The 18,341-nt window shown below is 42.3% G+C and overlaps 3 protein-coding genes across 3 annotated transcripts in view; 1 reads left to right on the top strand and 2 right to left on the bottom strand.

Annotated features, from left to right (window-relative positions):
- The window catches only part of LOC100879151 (Fanconi anemia group J protein homolog), a 46,153-nt gene extending 31,189 nt beyond the window's left edge, over window positions 1-14,964 (top strand). The window contains exons 4-15 of the mRNA XM_012285730.2: window positions 4,509-4,535; window positions 11,963-12,068; window positions 12,150-12,251; window positions 12,326-12,419; window positions 12,497-12,721; window positions 12,796-13,029; window positions 13,103-13,414; window positions 13,490-13,798; window positions 13,878-14,210; window positions 14,343-14,539; window positions 14,600-14,651; window positions 14,721-14,964. Of these exons, the coding sequence (XP_012141120.2) occupies window positions 4,509-4,535; window positions 11,963-12,068; window positions 12,150-12,251; window positions 12,326-12,419; window positions 12,497-12,721; window positions 12,796-13,029; window positions 13,103-13,414; window positions 13,490-13,798; window positions 13,878-14,210; window positions 14,343-14,539; window positions 14,600-14,651; window positions 14,721-14,798 (2,069 nt within the window). The 3' untranslated portion in view covers window positions 14,799-14,964. The remainder of the gene's footprint in view (window positions 1-4,508; window positions 4,536-11,962; window positions 12,069-12,149; window positions 12,252-12,325; window positions 12,420-12,496; window positions 12,722-12,795; window positions 13,030-13,102; window positions 13,415-13,489; window positions 13,799-13,877; window positions 14,211-14,342; window positions 14,540-14,599; window positions 14,652-14,720) is intronic.
- LOC100880903 (coiled-coil domain-containing protein 86) lies at window positions 14,570-15,596 on the bottom strand. The gene is made up of 3 exons (XM_003703409.3): window positions 15,403-15,596; window positions 15,130-15,334; window positions 14,570-15,029 (listed from the first exon to the last, which is right to left on the bottom strand). The coding sequence occupies exons 1-3, from the start codon at window positions 15,594-15,596 to the stop codon at window positions 14,949-14,951; spliced, it is 480 nt and encodes a 159-aa protein (XP_003703457.1). The 3' UTR covers window positions 14,570-14,948.
- Window positions 15,597-15,865: 269 nt separating this feature from the next.
- Window positions 15,866-18,197, bottom strand: LOC100879264 (protein maelstrom homolog). Its single transcript, XM_003703562.3, has 3 exons — window positions 17,931-18,197; window positions 17,237-17,438; window positions 15,866-17,162 (listed from the first exon to the last, which is right to left on the bottom strand). Exons 1-3 carry the CDS (start codon window positions 18,069-18,071, stop codon window positions 16,069-16,071), a joined length of 1,437 nt encoding a protein of 478 aa, XP_003703610.1. The 5' UTR covers window positions 18,072-18,197; the 3' UTR covers window positions 15,866-16,068.
- Window positions 18,198-18,341: the final 144 nt, after the last annotated feature.

Below are 18,341 nucleotides of genomic sequence, written 5' to 3'. Positions count from 1 at the left end.
GGAAGGGCGAGCGGAAGACGGTGGGTACGAAATGAAAACGTTTAAAGCGTCGCTGATCTTCGCAGTAGTTTTCAACCCCTTCCGCGACATCATTCGACGGAAGCACGCGTTCGCGAGGGAAACAAAATAGATGGAAGTTGTGCCTTGCAACCCCTCGAGTTGTAAAGAGGGGTGATCGAAAGGGAATGCATAATTGAAGGGACGAAGGAGGCTGAGATCGAGGAGGCTCGCGATTAATATTCTAATTACGGAAATCGGAACGAACGTATCGCTGGGGGATGCTTCTTTCATCCCCCTGGTGCATCTATCGAGTCGAGAGATCGTAGCATTATAATTTTCCTTTTTTCGCTATTATAAGTTGTAGTAATGGAAGTTTTTAACGAAATAATTGATATTCGAGACTCGTGGTTCGATGAAAATCAAAATTCGTGCAGAAATTTTCATTTATTTTTCATGCGATACGACGAGAAGAAGGAAAAAGCGAAATCGGTCGAGGAAGATGTAGGGCGATTCGTTTGGAGAAAATCGAAGGAATCCGGGAGCGAACGTTTTAATTTCCGCTCCATTTTCCGTCTTTCGACGATCTCCAGCCACCGAGTCGCTTCTACGCGATATGCAACCCCTCGGCTCCCGTTCGCTCAACACCACCCTCCGCCTTCTTTCTTCCATTTCCTCTTACCGATGGATGCACACCATGCAAAGCCGTAATTAGTGGCTTCGCGTGTAATTATCGTGGAAAAAAGGGCTTTGAATGCCCATAGTATTCAGGCTGCGTCGAAGATGAGTCCTTCGCGATGGAATCGCACGAAGCACCCTTGAGACATGCGCTCGTTCTACCTTTTTTTTCATTCTCTTCTCCTCCTTCTTCTCTCTCTTCGTGAATGACGAAGCTTCGACGTTTTTTTCTCCCTTTTATGATTCGGTTTCGAAAACGATTGCATTTATGGATTACGAACATTGATGCAATTATGTATCAGTAGTCGGATAGTTTTGGAATCGGCGTTATCGAAAATATCGTTGTAATAAAAAGCGATAGGAACGTCCAGAAATAAGGACTCGTATCCCAAAATCACCTGTTTAAAGTATTCTACGCCATCATTAGCGTGAACGAATAAATGGACAAATAATCCGAGGTTGCTTTTTAAGCGCCCAGCCGAAAGAGGTGTAATTTAGCGAGGTTTTACCGTGTATCACTCTCGTTAATTCGACTAATCGGGTCGGCATCACGGTTCCATTTTCGACCAAACGTTGTCAGAGACGAACATTTAATTACCGTAAACAAAACAAACAGCGGCGACCAGGGAAATCAACGGAGAGCAACGTTTGCTCGTCGGTAAATTATTTTTCGCCGTGGAAGCTTAATTTCGCGAAGGTCAAGGGAGACAAAGACTGGCGTAATTGTTAGCCCCCGTCCTTATTCCGTTGTTTCTCCCCGAAATAAACAAGGGTGAAAATGCGGAAAATTTTCCGCGTTCCAGATCTCGTTATCGTTTGTACTTTAAACGAGCACGTAATAATGTACAAAATTAATTATTTCGTCGTTCGCGAGGTTTCGTTTTGCCGAATTACGTCGCTTTTAAAATCGAGTAACATACCGTTCGAAGCGTCGCGAAAAAGCACTGTACCCACGACCAATTCGAACGCCTAAACAATTCGTATGGCGAAGCTCATCCTGCAGAGTATCGTAAAAAAATGATGATCCGCTAGGAAACTCGCGAGAACTTCATGAATTCGTCGCGAGCTGACGAACAAAAGCGTAGGATGCGAGCAAAGTTTCAGGATACGAGGCGGCTCCAGAAAGAGAACAGGATAGAGAGCGGAGGAGGACGAAGGAGCAAGGGAAAAAGAAAACGACGAAGGAGAACGAGGATATATTCACGGGGCGGCACGTGCACGCGGTTAAAAAGGTTCGCCGCAGAAGAGAAGTTTCGTTTCGACGTGCCGGCGCTGGTTTATAAAAGCGGAACCGGCTGTCGTGATACGGATCTGACCAATCATAAAAGCCGCATAATGGCCACTTATTCATCCATCCCGGCCGTGGAACGAACAAAGGCGGAAATTAGTCAGCTTCGGTATGCTTATTAATTGACTGACATTTCCGTCATATTATTGTACAATGAATCGAAAGCGGACCGTAAAGCCCTCGAAACCCCCGCGGCCACCCTCCTCCCTCCTCCCTTTTAACCCTCCATCAACCCTTCTCCTTCCATTGCCTTTGGTCGTCCTCGTTTCACGGGGGTTGCCATCGGTCCATGGATCGCTTGGAACGTTGGCCTCCATCGATGCTAAAACGATTGATATCGTTTACATGTATTGTCGAACAGCCTTCTCATTTTTATGCGTTTATATGTCGCGTGCTCGACAGACGACGCTTTCACGAGAAAAGTATTTAAACCGGGTAGAAATTCGGGTTGTATCGTTTCGACTCTCGTTGTCGCGAACTCTGAGCAATTACGAGGAGCTGTTCGTCAACGTTGTAAACGGTTAAGAAACGAACGTTGGAAGAGAACGATCGCAATAAGCGGACGAGCCAAGGAGTTAATCTCGAGCGAACGAGTGTCTCGACTCGATCGTCTAACCCCCTTGTCGGTCCACCGTTGAACGGTAAAGGGTTGCGTGATGGCGGCGGTTGCTCGGTTCTCGGAGGGCTCAGACAATTATTCGGATTCGTTAATGACGATGACGTCGCGTTTCGCTGACACGGCTTATCTTGCTTCTCTGCTTATCTCTCCCTAACTTGCCCCTCTCTGCTCCTCGCTGTTTTCGCTAAGGGATGAAATATAAAAGAGGGCGTGGCGGGGTGCAGCTGTGCGCCACGTATCAGCCACCTATATCCTTGTCCGGCTCACCCCGGCTTATATTGCCGAGGGGATAATAGCACGGGGGTGCCGGAACGGTTTCATTACACGGCTTCCCGAGGGATAATATCCTCGGATATCTCGCTGGCCGTCCCCACGGGCTTGAAATTCCGTGCCACCGACCCTCCTCGCGTCATGGACGAGCCCTGTACGATCCCTTCTTCCAGAAGCCTCGCAACCCCTACCCAAAACGATGGAGGAAATTGCAGGGACGTTCCTGTGGCGCGAGGGGTTGGCTCGATCATGGAAAATGGCCGATACAGACCCTTGCGAATCGAATACGCTGCTTACTTAGATATTTGTCTATCGTGACTCTGCTTCGATCCTCTTAAACCCTCGTTTGATGCAGCGATCGATTCGGTGGATCGATCGCCGCGTTCTTTTGCTGGCTGCAGTCAGAGTTTGACACGTGATCGATAAACCTCGAAAGTGTAGAAGGATATCTCGAGATACTTAATTAGGTATCGAATGATAAAGTGTTAAGAGTGATTTAGAATTGAAGAGCGATGGTAGGCATTGAAATTTGTTAACGAAAAATATTTGGAATTTAAAAAGTCGGTATACTGAAAAGACCGTTTTAATAACCGTGTTAGAGGAATACAAGTTTTTAATTGAATTCGCGTTCGTTAGCAACACGTGTTTTCTTGCTGATACGGTTCAATATTGAGCGTAGTTCCACGCAATTAATTCCAACAAATTTATCAAAACTGATTGACACTCGATTCCGATTACAAATTCATGGGAAAATTAGTTCGAACGCAGCGGTCACTGGAACGTTTATCAATAATCCGTATTAATCGAGTGAACTTTAAATTGTAAAATCTCTTCTTTATAATTCGCTTCGACGCACAACTCTTTAATCGGTCAGTAGTTTAACGTTAACCGAGTTTTTATCAACGCGTTACATTCCCACAAAGTATTTGATTTCATAATATTCTACTATTTATTACATTTCCGACAGCTTTGAACTACAACTTTTAAAAGGGTTAAACGCGTGGCAGCAATTAAAAGTTAAAAATTTACGTAAAGTAAATAAAATTCGTTAAAAAGTTAATAACTGCCGTCAGCTCCGATACTCTGTTAAAGAAGCAAAAGGTGTAGCGCGTTTTGCCAAAGAGCGGCGAAACGGAAATTAGTCCGTGCGATTTGTAAACGCAAAGAAGGACCTTCGCAAAGAAAAGGGGTGGAGTCGGGAGGGTGGAATCGCATCGATAGAAACTCTTCTTCTTGCTTGCGTGATCCCGTCGAGGAAAAAGAAGTCTCACGAGGTCGGCTACCATACGTTGCGCAAAAGCTTTTTCCCTTGGTCGGCAGCCTTTGATGATTCCGTGCACTAGTACAATACTCGAGCGATCGTACGCATTGCGATTAGTGTTTAATGCGCACACTGTATAAAGAGAAGGGCCACCGTTTCCCGTATCAGATGCGTGCTGACCCAGCGGGACCAGTTATTAGGCCTCTGACAGGCCCATAATCCTGTCGGCACTCCTGACGAGAAAAATATTAGGTTGCTGCCCAAGTTTTGTCCGCTAATAAAGACGCGGAAACGAATTTTTTAAATATTGGATTACACAATTTTTAAGCCTACTAATTTTATGTCCCAAAATTTCTCGTGATACCTCTAATGTATTTTATTTCCATTTGTTTCAGCTCAAGTGCAGAAGGAGCAGAAGTCCAGTAAGTAATAATTATTCCTTACTAATTTTTTTTTATTAAAACAAGCATTTCATTTAATTTAATTATGAGTCACATTATTGCAAACTGCCGTGTTAAGCAAGTAAATCGTTATCCGTTTAAAACGATACAAAATACGCGATTTGCAGAAAAGACGCTCGTGCATGAATGTTAATTGTATTCGCGAGGCAAGACGAAAATATTCGCTCGGGAAAGTTTCGTTTCGGGCGGAAACGAAACATCGTTCGGAACTTCCAGGCTTTTGCTTCCATTGTGCCTGGACCGATAGTGGAACAACGAATATTGCGTAACACATTTTGAGCCGTTCGGGCATGAAAACCCTCGCTGGTTATTATATTTAATAGAGTCGGTCGATTTTGTTGCAACATCTGCTTTTCAAGGCAGAAACACGTGTCCGTTTGAAAGAAAAGCTCGAATCGATTCTCTCGGAAGAAAAGAAACGTTTCTGCATCGAGATATTCGTCGATAAAACATTATATCATCTTTTATATTTTCTTGCTGTCTCATAAAAAACTGTATTAAAATATAGATTATAACAATATGATTGGTAAAGTACATCGATGCCGCTTCCTCGTACTCGCATATTATCGTGTATAGATAATGAAAATTGCAATTTATGTTAAATGTGATCGACAAACTTCGACGATAACAGCAGTTTCGAGGGAAAATATACACGTCCTTCCCTAGCCGTTATATTAGGTTCGTGATTTCATTTGGATCGAGTATAATGGCGCTACGATGTCCGTTGGAAATTGACCGAAATGGATCCGAATCAAGCGATTTTATTGTTAAATTAGAATGTTAAGCGAGGGTTGATAATAGCCCGAGTACTTGTAATGAATGCACCGTGCGGTTATTAATTTTGTTGATAACATGTAACGTGTATTAATGTTGCGAATTCGATTGTAGTTTCATTTCAACGACAGCGACGATAACGATAATCATTAATTATGACGCGAATTGCAAATCGAATCCCTTCCCCCTAAGGGGTTTAGTGGCTGCGAACGATTTCGCGTATTGTACGATACCTCGAAAGCTGAAACTTGTTAAAAACAATGAATAATTCGATCGAAATCGTAATAATGAATTGTATAGTACGCTCTATGTCGGTGGAACGTAAAGGGATATCCTTTAATCGTCTCTGTATTAACAAGTTACCGTTGCACACGACGAAAAAAACTTTCGCACTTTGAGCGTGTGAAGCGAGCGCATCGAACGTACGCGAGCAGAGCATCGAGTTCGTGTGGCTCTGCACGGGGTGCGTGGAAATGCGGGAGGGTGAGTAATGTCGGGAAATGCAGCTAACGAAGTTTACGAAGACACTTAACGGAATTACGCCCTCGCCAGCAATGGCCTCCGCGAGTGCTTCCCCTCCGAATTTTCTCTCCCTCTCGCTCTCTCCAGCCCTTTCTCTCTTCTTCGTGGCAGGGGATCGTCGCGTTAATTACCGCGAGCGGAGGCAAGAAGCCGGGGAAAATCGCGGCGAGAGAGCGCATCATCGTGCCGAATCTACAGGCTGTTCCATACATCTCGGACAATTGAAAATTCTCCATTAATTTCAGTAATAAGTAAATTTGCATCTTTCTTTCCAGCGAACTCTGCACTTTTCGATGCACTAATCGATGCAGTTTTTTATCTGACAGTAAATTTATTTGTTAAGTGCGATTAGAAGTTTCGTCAACATTCGAGCATTTCGTTTCCAAAAAAAAGCCAATCAATTATCGAGAAAAAATTGTCAAATTAAGGAAGATGAAACATTGCACGTTTTCGATTGTGGTCCGAGATTGAATAAACTGAATCCGAGAATACTCGTGAAGCAGTTTGGATGTACGAACGAAAAGCGAGGTTGTCCCAATTGCATGAGACAGCCTGTATAGTCCAGGCTGGCTGACGAAAGGTCGCGGAAGGAAAGCAGCTGGAACGAGAGGCGAGGGTGGTCGGGGGTGCAGCAAGGGAGGTTGGCTCGGTTTTGCGTCGAAGAAGGGTGTTATTGACATGGTGGGTGTCGCGTCGTCGGCCATCTTGGCCTGCCTGCACCCTCTCCTCCGCTCTCTGGAGTCTCTCTCTCCGTTCACCCTCCCCAACACCACCATCCCCTTCGCACCCGAGCTTCTCGCTCTCTCCGCCAGCTCGACGGACGTTCTGTCCCCTTCGCGTCCAGGACATCCTTGTGTCCCCCTTGTGTCGAGTGACATTCGGGCTATACGGCCGGCCTAACCTGCCTGACAGACGCCCTGGGCCACCCTTTTCGACCAACCCCGGCGACGAGCTCCGTGGGTCCCGGGGGTTGCTTGTCGCCATGACGACCGAAACCCTCCTCGCCCAACCCCCGTCGGCCAAACACCGGTTCCTGTCCCTCGGTACACACTTCCCTCTTCGTTTCTCGGGGTGTCTCTTTGCTCCTCGAACTCTCTCGGCCATCCCTCTCCGCCTCATCCTCGATTTTTCCGACTCCGCGACGATTCTTTCGATTCTTGCGCCGCGTTTTGTTCCTTGGACCGCTTCCTTTTTGCCTCGATGCTATCCGTTTCCTTCCTTCTCGTGTACTTTTACTTTTTCTCTTCCCGCTATATCGACGACGACGTTTCTTCGCCTGATTTTCGCGTTTCTCTTCGGAAAGAAGAAGAAAAAAAGAGGAGTAATATCAACCGAAAGTATTTCGACGGTACGCGTTCCTTTGGCCGTTATCAACCACCTGGAATCCTCATCGTGCATTTTAATTTGACGCTTTTTCGAGGTTTCTTCTAGCTTTTTTATTTACCTATTTGCTCGACCTATTTCCGGATAACGGAGGGGTAGACGATACCCGTTCGAATAGGATACTTTTTCCCTCGTATTTGCTTTATCCTTGAGTATTCTCGATTAGAAATTCTCTCCTCTTCGTTCTCTCTATCCGTATTTTTCTTTCTCTAGAAAGTCTTCGTCGCGTTTCTACGTTGAATTTTTAACTCGTTTCTCCAACTGACATTTTCTTCCTAAGAATAACACGTCCGACACCCCTTCACCCTTTTCTCGACGGTTCTTCTCGTACTCGTTCTGTCCCTTTCATTTCTCCCTCTGGTCGCCAGAAATAGTGCTCTCGAGCAGAAGCTGCTCCAACCCCTTCCACTTTCTCGACAACAGCTTCTTCCACGTATCGCTCTCCACCCATCCACCCTTCTTCTTGCTCCCTTTTTCCTTTTTTCCTTCTTTTCATTCTCTCGACCCTCTTCGCGTGTTCCTCTCCTTTCTCCACCCACCCAGACCACCCTCTGTAGTCGCAGCAACCAACACAGCGACGAGGTCACTGGGTGGATGTGCGAGACCAGGCGAGTGCTAATAACGTTCCACGTAGGGGATGCTACCCTGGATGCGTACTGTATTTTCCACTCGACTCTTTGCCGTCTTTCTTTGGACCTTGAGAGGGCCTCGATCGCCGGCAACCCCCTTTGTTTGGCGGCCTCTTCCTCCCTCGGTTTTCTTCCTTCCTCGACTGTTACGTCGCTACGGTAGCGATTTGCTTTTGTCCAGGAATGTAACGATTTTGTGTTGCTTTTGTGACCGGAAGGAAGAGCACCCCCTTGGCGCTTGCCCGAGACACCCATTCGAGCTTGAATGTCGGCAAGCAATCTTCAACGCCAATTTTATTAACCCGAACCGCTATTTTTATAAAAATTCGTGAGACAAAAAGAATGTTGAAATTAGTCTTTGGGAGATAAGTAGTAGCGGCGAGAACGAGCGAAAAATTCTACTTCCACCACCGAAGTAGCGTCAATTCGGTCTTCCTTTTGTCCGAGCGTTAGAAGGTTGGAAGTTGCTTCGAGAATTAGAGATTATTAACAGGGAGGTTGGGGTATTGATACGGCTTTTGTCTCCGCCGACCACAAAGTCTCGCGAAGCACCGCAATCAAACCAATTAGCGACGATTTGCTAAATCAAGCCGCAGCCACGAATTAATTGGCCCTCGACTTTCTTTCCCCCGTTTCTCCGCTGTCGTCGACAACAAATACTCTAAGTCCTCTCGATGAGGACGAGGAGGCGGAGACCATTCTCGTTTCGAGGCTCACCTCGCTTTTCTCTTTCTCGCTCTCTCCTGGCGGCGAGTCGCGTTAAGAACACCGGAAGACACCGTGAACCGAGATCCCAATTATTGGTCTCCGGCCAGACAATTTTAAGGAACAACGGTTTTCTTTTCGACGACTCTCTTCCTATAGCATCCTTGAAAAATTCGTTGTTAGCCAACAATTAGCGAGCACGTAAACTCGCGAAATTATTAAAATGTTACGCGAAAAAACAGTCATGCGAACGAATAAAAATTAACAATTTGCGTGAAAGATTTTAATCGGATCTGTGCGGGACTCTCCCTGTTCGACTCCCCGATTGAAATGTCTAGAATATATTTCGCTAATTGTACGGTTTCGTCCGTTCCGTTTCATTTTTCAATTACAAACAGGCCTCGCACGAATCGCAGCGGAACGTAATCAGCTTCAGAACGTGGCAGCTTTGATATTCTTGACGCGCGTCTGCACCAGACGAATCATTAAAAACGGAAAAAAAGAAATCTCGCGAATTAATTAGCAGCTGTCCCCGTTCGAACGCAGCATCGCAGAAATTTCGCATTGAAATAGCCAGGTTTTCGCGATCCACCCGCTGCGCGGACGAATCGCGACGACACAATGCGAGGCCAGTCCTCGACATATGGACGATGCACAGTAAAGTGCAGCGAAACAATCATTTAAATTCGCGTAATCCCTTTGTTGACAATCGCGGCGGGTATGATCGCAGAATTTCTAATCCTCGACGCGCGTATGCATGTACAATGGCCCCGACCGATCGATTTTCATTTGTCGTTGGTCAGAACAGAGTGGTTGGACGCGAGGGGGCATCGTACGTATTTCGAAAATTGACGAGGATCCAAGGGAAAGAGAATAAGGACAACGAGAAAGGAAGCTGGCGAACGGGGGAAGAAAATTGGTTAGCTCAATCCATGCACTTTTTTCTAATGTTATCTTGCAACATCCAAGTGGCATAATAAAAACCGATATTATGCTGCCTCCTCGATATGAAAAGTCGCGAAGTTTTGTATCTGTGAAATGGACCGAACTTGTTCCTACTGTCTTCGAATAATCGAGAGCCTACGATATCTATTAATTAGCGAGCCAAGATCGCCTTCTGCTGTCAATGATAAAAATCAAAGAATCGGCCGCTTTGTGCTCGCGCATCAACTGTTTATTTATTCGCGATTCATAGCGGAAAGGGTGAAAGGGCGAAATGAGAGATACGGAAAGAGTGATCGACGTGAAACGATTCATTCATGCTCTCCACGATGAATGGAAACGAAATACGCCGCGAGACACGATAACGTATTGTCCTGCTCGATTTCCTTTTTTCTCTCCTTCGACCGGAATTGTTCACTGATAAGAAAGCGGGCACAGTGAACGATTCATTCGACGATGCTCGATAACGTGTCTTGACCTCGATTTCGCGTTCAGCGAGATCGATTAATGATTAATATTAATCTGCGGTCATGGCGTTACTCGTTTATTATTTCAAAAGGTCTGTAACTACTGTACATATAGAATGTTCTTTGAGCTTGTTCGTATTTTTATGCTATTAATTGGTCGAACCATCGGTAACAGACGGATAATTTTAATTCGAGCAGAAGCTTACGAAAAATTGATGATGCTTTTAATGAATCATTTGATGCATACGCCGACTGTGCATCGACTGAAAATTGACATTATTCGATAATCGATCCACGGTTGTCAGAGCGAAAGGTAAAATTACTAGGGAATACAACAAACAAATATTTCGTTAATCAAATATTTTAAAATAAAACGATGTCGAAGAGAAATAAATGTAAAATTAATGGACGTTATAGTCCATGAACGTTATCCTCCATTTGCGATTACCATCGATGCTTGTTCATCCCTGAAGAGGCAAGAGCCCGCAAGTGTCCGCAGGACGTAGTCGGTAATTCGATGGCGACGTTGAAGGGGGCGTCTCTCGAGGGTGCGATAACTTTCGGCGTCGACTGTATCGTTGGATGATACCCCCTTGGGGTTTTCTCCCCTCGGGTGTTGGGGTGTGTTTCGTTGCCTGGCAACGACACCCTCAAAGTCCCCGTTCTGATTGGCCCCGTCCCGCTTTTCCTGTCTTAGCCTCTCTCTTCTCACCCCCTTTCGACAATCAACCAGCCGCGACCGTGCCTCCTCTATCGACGATCAACACCACTCTCGAGGTTCAGCCTCGCCATCATCCCTCGTGTCTCGTCTATGAAAAACGGCAAGTTGCCCATCCTTTTCGGCCCGACTATTTTCTTCAAAAAGTTCGATCGCTCCTTTCGAAACTCGTCGCAATTTGTCGAAGAGTATCGAGTTATTTCGTTGCGGTACAAGATCGATTCGATATCTCTTTATGACTTTATAAGTCATAAATTTCGCAGTGGTTAAAGGGTTAAATTGAATTGAACCCGTGAACGAAAAGACCGCGTGAAAAAGACGTTAGACCGTTAAATAAAACGGGAAAAGAACGGGGTCGCATAAAGACACGAAGACAGACGTTATTCACCTTCGTTCACGGAACGAATTCATCGGTAGCATCATCTCGTAGCACGATTCTTCTTCGAGAGCCGCTTCCTTTTTTCCTCTTCAAGGACTGTTTCCGCGTGGAATCGGCTCGATCGCCGGAATCCGCTTACGAATAAACATCCATTTCATACCTTCTTCTTTCATCGTCATTTACGATCATTTCTATTTTTCTGACTTGGTAAATCGCACGAAAGGATTAAACCGACCCCCGGCCCTTCTTCTTCTATGACTCCTTCACCCCCCTCATCTGCCTTCCTTCGAGTAGCCGGCTCGCTTTTGTCGACATCCGGCGAGAGGGTGGATAAAACCCACCCCTATTGATCCCGCTCAATGGATTCTCTCTGCCCTTTCACCTGCCACCGATCCCGATCCCGGTGTTTTGACATTCCTCTCGCTCGTCCTCGCTCCGAGTTTCACGGCATTAATAGCCCGTCGAGGAGGGACAGAGGGACGAGGGGGAGGCCGGGCAAGGGTACATTCTCCGTCTCTTTTTCTGCAGCGGATCCTTTCAGCGGCGAAGAACTCCCTAAATAAGCGTAATCCTTTTCAGCCGGTCTCGAGCGGACCCCTTAGAAATCGCTCGCGTCGAGGATCATGCGAAATAGACGCTACCCTTCCTTCGCCCCTTGTCATCTTTCTTTTTTCTGCGATCTAATACTATCTTCGTTTTTCCCTTTAGCTTTCTTTTTAATTTCGCTTCGTTTTTTACTACGCGCACGTACGAGGAAGGCTAAGAATGAGATAAGGGATGCAGCACACCCTGCTATTTTCTCGATGCGAACTATAAACGAATAAAGAGAGCGTTTCTTAAGATACCTTGCGACGTGATTTTAATTTCAGACGTTAATCCGATAGACGATGGAGATTTTAACGATTGCGGTGCAGGAGTCTTATACACATGTGAAGCTTACGATGAAGAGTATTTGAAGAAGTTCGACGAACCTACGTGAGAATTTTAATGCCATTATTCGGAATATTAAATTCTCTTATTTACTTAATGGATAATACAAATTGATATGATTTTTAGTAAAAGATCCAAAATTCCTAAAATATATTACGGTACTCGAACGCACAAACAAATCCAACAAGTTACAAGGGAATTGAGAAAAACCGCTTACAAACAGAAAAAGTGAGGAACTCTAGAATCTGCTGTTATTAATTATGTATTGCATGCATGTCAAATCGTTCAATGACCTTTTCTAGAATGACCATTTTGAGCAGTCGAGAGCATACGTGTATACAAGAGTCGAATAGAAATAAAACGGAACTTTGCAATGATCTTTTGGATCCTCTGAAGGTTAATTTGAATTAATTTTACGAAATTTAAGACTAGATGTACTCGTGAAAAGAACTGAAAAGAAAATAATCGTTTAGGGTAAAAGATGTCCGTTTTACAACGAAAGCAACAAGAAATCCATTAACTCGTTCACCTCCTTGGAGATACGTGGTGTGAATTCGGCGTGGGATATCGAAGATTTGGTAACTATAGGAAAAGAGGAAGGTATCTGCCCATATTTCGCAGCCAGGAATTTGATGGAATTCGCGGATATTATCTTCTGCCCCTATAATTACATCATCGACCCTGACATCCGCGAGAGCGTAAGTCATCGAGTGCGTTTTCGAAGTCTGTTCGAGATTTAATAATTTTTCAACGAATTTCCTGACGCGTGCAGATGCAAATCGACTTAAAGGACGAAGTGGTCATCCTCGACGAAGCCCACAACATCGAAGACATTTGCAGAGAGGTGGCAAGCGTGGCGTTTCGCGAGGATCAACTCGTGGTTGTCGCGACCGAATGTGAAGCCCTCACGAAACAAAGGGAGGATGATTTCGCTACTTACAATACTATAAAAGTCTATGTTCTTAAACTGGTGAAGTTCATGAAGACCATCAGTCTCGATATTGTCGTAGGTTCTCTATTATTTATTTAGACCAGATAATGTATACCCTGACAGCGATAGAATATGTTCTCTTCATCAGGACAACATCACCGACACTTCATCCAGTCCGTACTGGACCGGTGCAGAGTTACTCGAGTTGTTTAACATGCACAATCTCGGGGAATCCGTGTATAAAGAGTTTCTGGCAGCCTGCAACGCGGCAATGGCTGACGTAAACAATATGAAGGAAGAGAGCCGGATGCATCAAAAGAACTTGAAGCCGATTATCTCTCCCAGTACTCAAACGACGTTAGGACATTTGGGGTTCTCTATGCGAATGATCACTACGCCCCAATACGTGAACGATTACAGAGCATGCGTGATCGAAAACACGGTCAAAGATTTTAAATTTGTGAGTGTAAAAGTTAATCCAAGTAACTTAGTCCTATATTTCCGAATATTCCATAATGTTTCGTCGAAATTTCAGCTGGCCGAGGATACGTGGCAAACGTTTAAAAAACAAGAACACCGTGCACGGACTCTGAAATTAATTTGCATGAATCCGGGAGTGATCTTCGAGCCACTGTCTCGATCAGTCCGATGTATAATACTAGCTTCGGGTACCCTCACTCCTACCGCCTCTTACCAGAGCGAACTGAATACGACATTTTCACATATCTTGAACGCCGGCCATGTGATACCAAAGGAACAAGTTTACGCGACCTGCATATCGAAAGGACCGAATGGAATTCAGCTGAGAGCGAATTATCAGACTGTAAACAGTTGGGGTTTTCAAGTAACGTTTCTACCTTATGGTTATTTATTTCTCTATAAAAGTCTGTCGTACTACATACTATCTTGACCGATATTTTCAGGATGAACTAGGATTAGTATTACTGCGTATTTGTGAGTCAATACCCCATGGAGTTCTTTGTTTCTTTTCCTCGTACAACGTAATGTACAAACAAACCGAGAGGTGGAAGCATACTTCCACTTGGAATGAAATCTCGAGGATCAAACGAGTATTCGTAGAGCCACGTCACGGAAGTGAGCTAGAATTTATCATGAACGAATATCGTGAGGTGATAGAGACTACATCGGCCGGACCAATAGGAAAAATAAACGGTGGTTTGTTTTTAGCAGTTTATAGGGGTAAAGTAGCCGAGGGAATCGATTTCAAAGATAACGAGGCTCGTTGCGTTGTTTGTGTAAGTTCTTCGGCGTATGATTCGTTGAAAGAGGCATAAAATATTTGAAATTCAGAATGTTTCAAATATTGAAAGCTTTCAATTTCTGAATAGCAGAACATTTGAACAGTCCAGTAAAATATTCTTTTACAGGTTGGGATACCGTTCCCGGTGAGGAAAGATCCAGTAATTGATATGAAATTTAAATACAATGATGCTAATACGGCGAAAGGTCTGTTAAGAGGTACAGAATGGTACTCCATACAGGCATTTAGAGCTTTAAATCAAGCGTTGGGTCGCTGTTTGAGGCATATTAACGATTGGGGAGCAGTTATACTGGTGGACGAAAGGTTTGTAACATTTAATAAAATCTAAATCAATCTTGTATTATTGAGCTTCAACTGTTGCAGGTTTTTATTACCAGAGTACAAAGCGAATCTTCCAAAATGGGTGAAAACAATGGTAATTTCCATATAATTAAATATTTAACTTAAATTATAACAATATTTATATAACATGATTTGTTTTCAGTGGGTTAATCAAAAGAATTGCAATTTTATGGATGAACTTCGCGACTTCGTAAAAAGACGGAAGGGAGAGCTATCGTAATTAAGTAATGTTTTAAAAATTAGGTTGGAACTATCGATTATTAATTTTGTTAAAATTATGTTTAAACCAAAAAAATATTTTTTACATTTGCAAGAAACAAAATATATATCAGTATAAATATGTAGGTACCTAATTATTCTAAAAATTAAACTAAAAATTAAGTGTATCTCTCTTCTCTATCATTCTAAGATGTTTCCTCTTTATTTTCTTCAATTTTGTAGTGTTTGTGATCTGGAAGAGAACATCACGATTAACCTTAATTCTGTCCTTTTTCCAAACTTTTAAGACAATATTTATTGGTTAATATAAAATATTAAGGTAGACTACTTACAACTTGTACAACTTCACCCTTTTTCCTATTCTCTTCAGCACGTTTCAAATTTGCTTTCCTCCTGTTCTTTTTAGCCTCCTTCTCTGCCTGCTTCCTCGCTTTGTTTTCCCGTGTCATTTCTTTAGCACGTTTCAGGTCTTCTTTCAATTTCTTCTTTTTTTCAAACGATAAGCGTATGCCACGTGTTTTGACGATAGATGAAAATCTATTCACAAAATAAAAATATGAACTTGCAATAATTCTCAGTAAATTTTATAAACTTTTAATACGAACCGTGTCTTCTGTTCCTTCCATATCCTACCAGATTTTGGTCTCCCTTTTGGAATTTGTTGTACAGCTGATTTTTCTTTTTTGGCTTTAACCTTCAATTCTGAGTTTGGTGTACTTGTCTCGGTAACCGTAGATATATTGCTGAGTATGTCTTCTACTCTAGTTACTTTCTCGTCGGTGTTCATCTTTTCACCCATAATATATGTTTGAGCAATAATACTATAAAATCCAATTTTGTATGTAAACAACTCTTGATAGGTTAGGAATTCACGTGGGTCGTGGTGCCATATTGGAAATGATTCGAATGCACCGCAGAGATATCTGACGGTAGACGTAAGAAACTCTTAGCCAAGATAACTAGAAAATTACAGTTTTTGAAACCGTGTTTCGATCCATAAAAATTTAGAAAACATTACTTTAAAACGTATTAGTGACATTAAAATCAGTGATTCAAAAATTTGAAGCGTTTCAAGTTGTACTTCATTTTTATTCAAACGAAGTATTACATCATATTTATAAAAAAAATTGTAACGACATGTCTTTTATAAAATAAACTTTCATACATAAGTAATCTTATGTAAGTCTAAAATGTAATAATCACTTTAACAGAAACCAGAAGAAATATCAAAATAAAGTAGTTGCTGTATGTATTTTACATGTTATGTATATTTAAAAAACGCTTCCACGCCCTCTTCCTAATGGAAGCTTGATAGTTGTCGTTCCTCTCTTTGGTGATTTACCCTTTCCTCCCAATGGTGGAAAATCAGCGGCATTCAAATCAGAATTTTCCATCATTCCGCTGACAGCATGCGCTGTTGTTTTAGGAAGTCGTAGTGGACGACCAATTAAAGCTGCATTGCTTGACGAAGAGTTAAGTTTACCGTGATCAATAATAGTTAAGTTCACAGTTTCTTGCTCGCGTCGTCGTCGTTCTTGCGCAAAATTTCGTTCGGATACTTTCCTTCTATGTTCCTCGGTTACCCCATTCATTTCGACTATCTGCTTATCGACGTTTAAAAGTTTCAAACGAGCGTTGATATCTTCTTGATCTGCACTATCTTCGTCGCAAAAAACTGTTTGCGAAATGGGGCAATTCCTTCCTTCGATCAATGGTATATTAAGATACTCACAGCAGTAATCGCATATCGTGAAACCCCATCGCTTTATTATGGACATACTACAATATTGAGATGAACTATCTATAATCTTATGAAAGTCACATTCGAGATCACGAACGGACGAAAAAGTATCTTTGGCAAATTCATGTTCGGCAAGTACTAAAGATATGCTGCAATCATCCACTTGTTCAGCCGCAGCATTTCTCAATTTACTAAACAGTGCTTCCAACGAATAAATTGTAAAGTCGCTTGCCGATGCGTTGGCAGCGTCGGCCATTCTTGTCAGTAATGATTCTACAGCAGGTACTAAATCTTTCGGGGTATATAATGGAGGAAATTTGTCTCCAGTTTTATTATTTTCCAACAGTCTACACAATTTTTCGTAGACGATCGAAAAATTACTTTGTCCTTCTGGAAGCTCTACAGGTATTCTATGGGTCTGTTGACTTATTTCAATTGCATCTCTTTTCCATCCTAATGGTATCTTAACATTGAGAATTTCGTGATATATATTTTCAATGCCATCTTTCAAACTAAATTCTCCCACTGCAAATTCTGCAGGACAAAATTCGTATTTATTAATTCCCATTTCTCTTCTATAGAACCAATTTACATGTATCATTATAAACTTTAACTTATCCAAACCTATAATTAATTATGATTCGTTATTCATATTGTTTTCCAAAAAAATATACAAATATTGTATGTTGAGTACTTACATTTATGTTTAACTCCCATATCAACTACAGAGCTTAAGTACTGAAGCATACTTTGACGAAATTCTTCCTGTTTCTTTTCAGCTTCTATAATTTCATCTATGCATTCTCCAATTGCTGTTTTCTTCTTTACGCATACTTGAGCTTCAATCTTACTATCTTTTGCTCTCTTATTATAATATCCCTTTTCTTGTGAAGAAAGATTCTGCAATTTCAAAATTATTATCAAAAGTGTTTAGTTTTGTTTACTTTTGTTTAAATAATATCTTAGACAACGAAAATAGCGTTCTGTAATGTTATTATGATATCAAATTTTTTATCTTAACTGACGCACGGTTAAAATGACCTTCGAGTTACCGGCATACGTTCAAAACAAAGCTTCCAAAAGAAACGTACGAACATATTGTTTGTTGTGTTTTGTTTAAACAAAGATTTTCTGAATTATAAATAACACTTGATGCATATGCGATAATTTTCCCGCGTGATCTCATTGTAAAATGTTTTTCTTTTGTTTTCTCCAGTTTCAAAACAATAAAGACGGACATAATTGTAAGGAAATTGCGTTGGAAAAAATACCGCTTGGATGAATCGGCCCTAATATGTAATTATTGGTCGATCCAACTTTACAGTTCGAATACTATAACATTACTTAAAAATATAACGTACAAAAGTATGAAATTTGATATTAATAACAAACCTGCCATTCTTCGCTACACTTTGGATCGCGTTGGACATCTCGTAAACCTTCGGGAAACGTCCGTCCGCTAGCTTCTTCTCGCTTCTTCCAATCAAGCATGAAAAAGTAGAAAGCATTTTTCCCCTTGTTCTTTTTCGACATTGTAATCTGCTGTTTTCAAACGTCTATCTTTCGCGTCTATGCTCTCCGTCAAACTGACAAAAATGTGCCTTAGGTTCTCTGAATACTATTAACCCGATTCTGCAATTGGGAGCCGTCTAGTGGTAATTTATCAAAACTGCACACGGTTCAACTAAGTCAAAACTTCAACTAAATTTAAAATATGATTCCTTAAAATCTATTAGGCTTTTCAATTTACTAAGCAACATAATGTTTCAAGTGGCAACATTAAATGACTTTCGAACGTTTTAT

This window comes from Megachile rotundata, chromosome 15 (genome assembly GCF_050947335.1).
Source record: "Megachile rotundata isolate GNS110a chromosome 15, iyMegRotu1, whole genome shotgun sequence".
Taxonomy (NCBI): domain Eukaryota; kingdom Metazoa; phylum Arthropoda; class Insecta; order Hymenoptera; family Megachilidae; genus Megachile; species Megachile rotundata.
Note: the sequence above shows the minus strand (reverse complement) of the source record. Positions and strands in the feature narration are given on the sequence as shown.

Excerpts from the sequence above, each read along its gene's own strand:
- LOC100879264 (XM_003703562.3), bottom strand. The coding sequence starts at position 18,071 with ATGTCGAAAAAGAACAAGGGGAAAAATGCTTTCTACTTTTTCATGCTT. Across the intron at positions 17,439-17,930 it reads AGTGTAGCGAAGAATGGCAG|AATCTTTCTTCACAAGAAAA; the intron begins GTTTGTTATTAA and ends TTGAAATTGCAG. Across the intron at positions 17,163-17,236 it reads TATGGGAGTTAAACATAAAT|GTTTGGATAAGTTAAAGTTT; the intron begins GTAAGTACTCAA and ends AATTAATTATAG.
- LOC100880903 (XM_003703409.3), bottom strand. The coding sequence starts at position 15,596 with ATGGGTGAAAAGATGAACACCGACGAGAAAGTAACTAGAGTAGAAGAC. Across the intron at positions 15,335-15,402 it reads TGGAAGGAACAGAAGACACG|ATTTTCATCTATCGTCAAAA; the intron begins GTTCGTATTAAA and ends TTTTGTGAATAG. Across the intron at positions 15,030-15,129 it reads AGGGTGAAGTTGTACAAGTT|ATCACAAACACTACAAAATT; the intron begins GTAAGTAGTCTA and ends GTTCTCTTCCAG.